The sequence below is a fragment of the Cricetulus griseus genome, chromosome 8, assembly GCF_003668045.3.
Source record: "Cricetulus griseus strain 17A/GY chromosome 8, alternate assembly CriGri-PICRH-1.0, whole genome shotgun sequence".
In the NCBI taxonomy this organism is placed as follows: domain Eukaryota; kingdom Metazoa; phylum Chordata; class Mammalia; order Rodentia; family Cricetidae; genus Cricetulus; species Cricetulus griseus.
In genome coordinates, this window is record NC_048601.1 from 7,282,802 (window position 1) to 7,288,408 (window position 5,607).

The 5,607-nt window shown below is 38.2% G+C and overlaps 1 protein-coding gene across 1 annotated transcript; it reads right to left on the bottom strand.

Annotated features, from left to right (window-relative positions):
- Positions 1–316: 316 nt before the first annotated feature.
- Positions 317–5,182, bottom strand: Iapp (islet amyloid polypeptide). The gene is made up of 2 exons (XM_027430182.1): positions 5,103–5,182; positions 317–515 (listed from the first exon to the last, which is right to left on the bottom strand). Exons 1-2 carry the CDS (start codon positions 5,180–5,182, stop codon positions 317–319), a joined length of 279 nt encoding a protein of 92 aa, XP_027285983.1.
- Positions 5,183–5,607: the final 425 nt, after the last annotated feature.

A 5,607-nucleotide genomic window follows, 5' to 3' on the forward strand; every position in this document is an offset into this window, starting at 1 on the left:
AAGACTTTTCAAGTTTCATGCTCCAATGGTCTCCTTTATTGTTAAACTTGAATCACAAAGTTACAAGGTAAAAAAAAAAAGAAATTTTAAGTATTTCAAGAACATGTTGTGTTAACAGACATTGTCTTCAGCCTGATCTTGATCAGCCCTCAGTTTAAAACAATTCTTAGGATGAGGATTTACACACATAGCCAGAAAGCATGGAACACATTGCAGTGCATTCACAGTGGAAATGATAAAGGCACTGTTAAATTATTCATGAAATTGCCACAGTATTTGCACATAACATAACAAGAAATTAAGAAGTACGTTGACTCTAAAGGAGTAAGAAATCCAAAGAGTCCCTGTTTGAAATCCCTGCAGCACTTCTCTTGCCATATGTGTTCGACCCCACGTTGGTTGGCGAGAGGACAGGACCAAGGTTGTTGCTTGAATGGACCAAAAAGTTTGTCAGGCGCTGTGTGGCACATGTGGCTGTATTACACTTCCGTTTGTCCGTCTGATGGCCGGTGGAACTGAGCAGATAAGAAAGAAGTACCAGGTTGAGAGACAGCCATATCGTCTTCACTATCTTACGCAGTAACAGATGGGAGTAATTTTACAGAAGTCACTCAGGACTTTGTCCCAAGTCCCGATATCTAGAACATGTAGAAGAATCAGTTTTCGACCACAAAATCACACACCACTTTCCACTGCAGTCAGCATCGCAGTTCACAATACAAGGAGCAATCTCTTTGGATATTTGGCATGTGTTCTTATATATAAAAAAACTCTTTATCTTTTATTATTCCAAGTCTTGTTGGTGGACATGTTTTCTGCTATATATAAAGGATTTGGAGTGTATGGTTTATATCTAGCCTGGGCTACGTGCAGATTCTAAAGGTGCATTCATTTCCTCTATCTTTTTGACAAAAATTAAACAGCATTTTGGTATGTTTCTTGAGATTACTCAATTAAAATATCAAGAGAAAGATGCCATAAGGGAATTCTGCAATATGCAACACTGAAGACATTGTGTAAAGTGAGAGAAGTCAGGCCCAGGAAATCACGTGTTGAGTGAACATGTATGAGACATCACACACAGTCACATTTATGAATCAAATAGTGGAATGCTGTTCACCAGGTAATGGGCAGGGGCAAATAACTGGTTACTAAGCAATAGGCAGCAAGGTGAATATGTCCTCAAGACCACTGTCAGCAGTTTGCCAGCACTACAAAATTTTGCACACTAAAAGGTGAGAGCAGATCTCACATTGAATGTTTTTTATTACAGTAAACAGTATAGAAACATTGAAAAGACAGATAAGGCCAGGCAGCAGTGGGGCGTGCCTTTAATACCAGCACTAGGAAGTCAGAGGCAGACAGATCTCTATGAGTTCAAGGCCATTCTGCTCTACAGACTGAGTTCTAGAACAGCCAAAGCTATGCAGAGGTACACTGTCTCAAAAAAACAAAACAAAACAAAACAAAAAAGCAATATTAGGTGATTGAAAGATCATCTACAAGTTGCTATAGAGTCACAGGACAAATGAACTGATTACTCTCCCAGCACTTGTGACTCCATGGGAGTCCTTGGCATGAATGTGTAGACCTCTGCTTTTCAAAAATTTAATGTTAGGGCTACACTAACTGTGACAACTGGAGTGTTTCCCTATCAAGGGCATCAAGGTCACCATGTTTTTAGCTACCCAAACAATCGAGTTACACCACTAGCAATAACTCAAGAAATTATAACTGTGATTTAAAATTCCTTTGAATTTTGATGTATTAATTTATTCATTTAGTTATTTTGGGACCTAGCCATGTAGCCCAGGCTGGCTTCCAACTTGTGGTTGTCCCACTTCTCCCAAGTGTTGGGTTTACAGATATGTGACACCACGCCTGGATTTACACCTCTATTTGGCACGTTCATCTTTTTTTTTTTTTTTTTTTTTTTTTTTTTGACGCTATACTCTTAGAATGCCTCATGTCTCTGTTGGTCAGCTTTCTGCTTGTATAAGAACACCTGAAATAAACCAACTTAAAACAGGAAAGACATTTGGGCTAGAAATCCTGAGGGCTCAGCCCGGAGTCATTTGATCTTGTTGTTTTGGATACTAACGACATGTATCACAGTAGGTAATTGTGAGATGAAGCAAGATAATAATTGGATGGGAGCCAGGAATCAAACAAAGAGGGAGGAGAATACAGTATGTTCCCATACCTCTTTTGAAGGTACAAGTCCATCGACCCCAAACCCCCACTCTAGTCTCTCTCTCAAAGTTTCTACTACCTTCTACAAGTACCATGGGTTAGGACCAAACTTTTAAGACTTGGGGCTTTGGCATATACCTCAGAAATAAACTTTATCAATGTGCTTTCAGAATGATATTTCAAATGGATATGGAATAGTAATGCTGCCCACTGTGTTGACTTTTAGAACACGATGGGAAGCATTTTAGTTTTCAGCTGCCAGAGAAATCAAATTACTATTAAAATTTAGATAGCCGTGAGGTGGAAAGTAAAAGTTATGGGGCTAAAAATAATCAATTCTCAGGACCACGTATTCGACACATAAATGGGGACTAAGTGAATGAATGTCTCTTGTGAGGACCTTATAGGGCGGATCATTGCCTCTGTGCAGAGGTACCCTAAGCTTAAATGTTTCATATGAACTTTTAAAATTATTTTGCCTTGTTACTACTATATTTCCCCCAATTAAAGAAAACTCTCTGTCAGCATCAAGTGACCTGGCTGTTTGTTTTGTGTAAATACACAATAAAGAAACACTCAGTAGCCAAAGGATGCCCAGTGTGGGTCCCAGATGCTTGTTTTAACTTTTCATTTTGTTGAAGCAAATTCCCACTTTTTACTCTCAGGCCAGCATCGTCTTCCTGTCTTGCCTCTCTATTGCAGGGAGTATAAGTGTGTGCCACCACAAAGAGTGCAATCTACATTTTTGATCTGTATTCATCTCAGGGATGTTATGTGTTCTTTGAAGGCATACCATACATGAACACTGTATTTTAAATAAATGACTTAATGCTTTAAAGAATATTGTCAGTCTTTCCAAAACCCAGACATTAAATTTTAAATACTATGGCTTTTCCTAGAAAACAGCTGGGGTTAGAAGTTGGACCCTGAACCTGAAAACTGATAGATTTAAGACAGGAGGGAACATGATCTATCAATGAAGGGCGATCTCTGAAGATGCTCCCGGCAGGGGTGGAAGCAGACTTTAGAGTTCTTCACAGGCTAGTTGTGAGACTGGACTTTGAGAATTGATTATAGGGCAATTGTAGCACCTTAAGATATTCTAACTGAAGCATTATCTTATTGAGTTAGCCGAAAGGGCCACCACTTCTCATGAAAGATGCCCAAAGCTCTTAAGCTTGTGTCATAGATGCAATATTGCTACCCCTAAGAAACCTTCCATCTAAAGATGATCGAGACTGTTCAAAATAATCATCAGAATGCAGGTAAGGATGACATCACCAGTGAAAGATATGCTATCCCCACTTTAGGTATTTTTTTTCTCAGTGACTTGTCTACATCAGCATTCACATGTAGAGGTATTTGCTGCTACTGTGAGCTCCTAGTGATCAAATTAGGTATGAGTATGTGTATATATACATCTCCCATCACCTAAAAGGGTACTTAATGTTAAGAGTAACATTGAAAGACTTTTTAAGGATATCTGTGAGTGTGTACAAGATAAATGATTATGAGAAAATAGGAAAATAATATGACAGGCAGTAACAGTGCGATTCATTCTATGTTAGAGTAAAGTTAACTATATAAGATGTAAGTACCCACAGACACACTCGATAGAGGTGCTGAGCAAATCTCCATATGTACTGGAAGAAAAAAAAATCAAGAGACTAGCAGACACATTAGGCAATACTATTAAATTTCCATCATGATCCAATTGTTCTGCTTATTAGAGACTTTATATTGGTTTTACAGTTATTTTTAGCCAATTAAAATTACAGTTAGTTCAGAGAACACTGGGTGAAACCGGGTGAGTTTTGAGATGACAAAAACTATTTTTTGATGATTCCTGGTATTAATCACAACTGGTGATGTAGAGATATCTACACACTGACACAGACTTTCACCAAAGAACAAATACCCCAGAGAAAAAGAGGATGGCGATAATTCTCCTGAGACTTAAATTACACTCCTTTTCAAAGGTAAATTTCATTCTTTGTGCCTAAGTTTGGTCTCCATTATAGTATCTGGAGCAAAACTGATTTAGGCAGAAATTCCCATTACATTATTTAAATCAGATTCATGGATTTGGTCTCAGGAATCTCTTAAATAGGTGGAGAATTACAGTTTTAAGTGGTTTCCATCTGAAGCTTGTAATTACTACTATTCTGCCAGCTGCCTTAAACTACCTTAGATTTCCTCAAACTGCCATTTAGTTTTCTTTGTTTACCTTCACTATTTCCAATAAGCCTTCCTCAGAACTCATGATGGTGTACAAATACAGTCTACACATTGACAATATTTCAGGTATTACTAATTTACATTTGCAGATGCTCAGAGTTATCTTGTGTAGAATAACTTTTTATAACTCTTTATAGACACTATGTGGAATGACCTTCAAATAGCAAATGACTTTTTAACTCCTTCTGAAATTTAGCTTCTTAAAACCTTTTATTTGCTTCCTCTTTTATAGTTTCAAATCTCAGAAGGAGGTGTATAAGTTTGGGTGCTTCCAGACCCCTCTGTAGAGGAAAAGTAAGCTGTTTAAATATGCACCAAAATGCCACGTAATATGAAAAGCAATGTTTCTTTCAGTATTGGGGTCAAATGGTATGAATGTCTACCTGTCAGTTTTCCTGGCATCTTACTATGGCTTTGTCCTGTAGGTTCTAACAAGTTTGCAGACAAATGTTGCTATCCATAACCATCTGTAGGAAGTTCTACCAGTCAATCCTCAGTTTCTGACCTTGTCCCTGGAGAATGCACAATTAGGAACCTTTCAGCTTCAAGTATTGCTCATGGCAGTGCTTGCTTAGAGGTTGAACAATACAAGGGTTATTGGCTACATAGCAGTGCTGAATTCTAATTTCCCCACCCTTTTCAAAAGAAGTAGGAGTTTTCAGGTTACCAACCTTCTGACAGGCATAGCTTTCAAGTGGTTTAGTGCCACAGAGAGGATGAGGAGAGCAGCTGGCAGCTTCGAGATGTGCATCGCTTCTTGAGTTCCCTGAGAAAACAGTGAAGTCAAGCTCCCTCCTTCAGTTCTGATTAATGCAATTTTAAATTAGAACCTTCAAAGACATTTTAAGTTGTATTTTACAAGGATTTCTGTTATTTTTTTTAACAGATGCTTGTCAGCTTTGAAACAATTTCAAAATGTTCAGTTTCTTGCCCAAAGCAACATGAAATTTTCTATTACTCTTACTCTCTTCTTGAAGTAATTCCTCCAAGTAACACAAAGATTGCTTTTTTTCTTTTAGTAAATAACATCTTCCCAAGCACAGGATGTTCTTTACCTTTCAGTGATCAGTGTCAGCAATATCAGAAATGACTTTGACAGCCAGAAGCTTCAGGAACCACAGCCCAAAGTCTGCACGCACGGCTTGGCAACTGGCAAGCTGGCTCTTATATACTCCT

Coding starts and splice junctions, on each gene's coding strand:
- Iapp (XM_027430182.1), bottom strand. CDS start 5,182: ATGCACATCTCGAAGCTGCCAGCTGCTCTCCTCATCCTCTCTGTGGCA. Junction 516..5,102: donor AAAGCTATGCCTGTCAGAAG/GTTGGTAACCTG, acceptor TTATCTGCTCAG/TTCCACCGGCCATCAGACGG.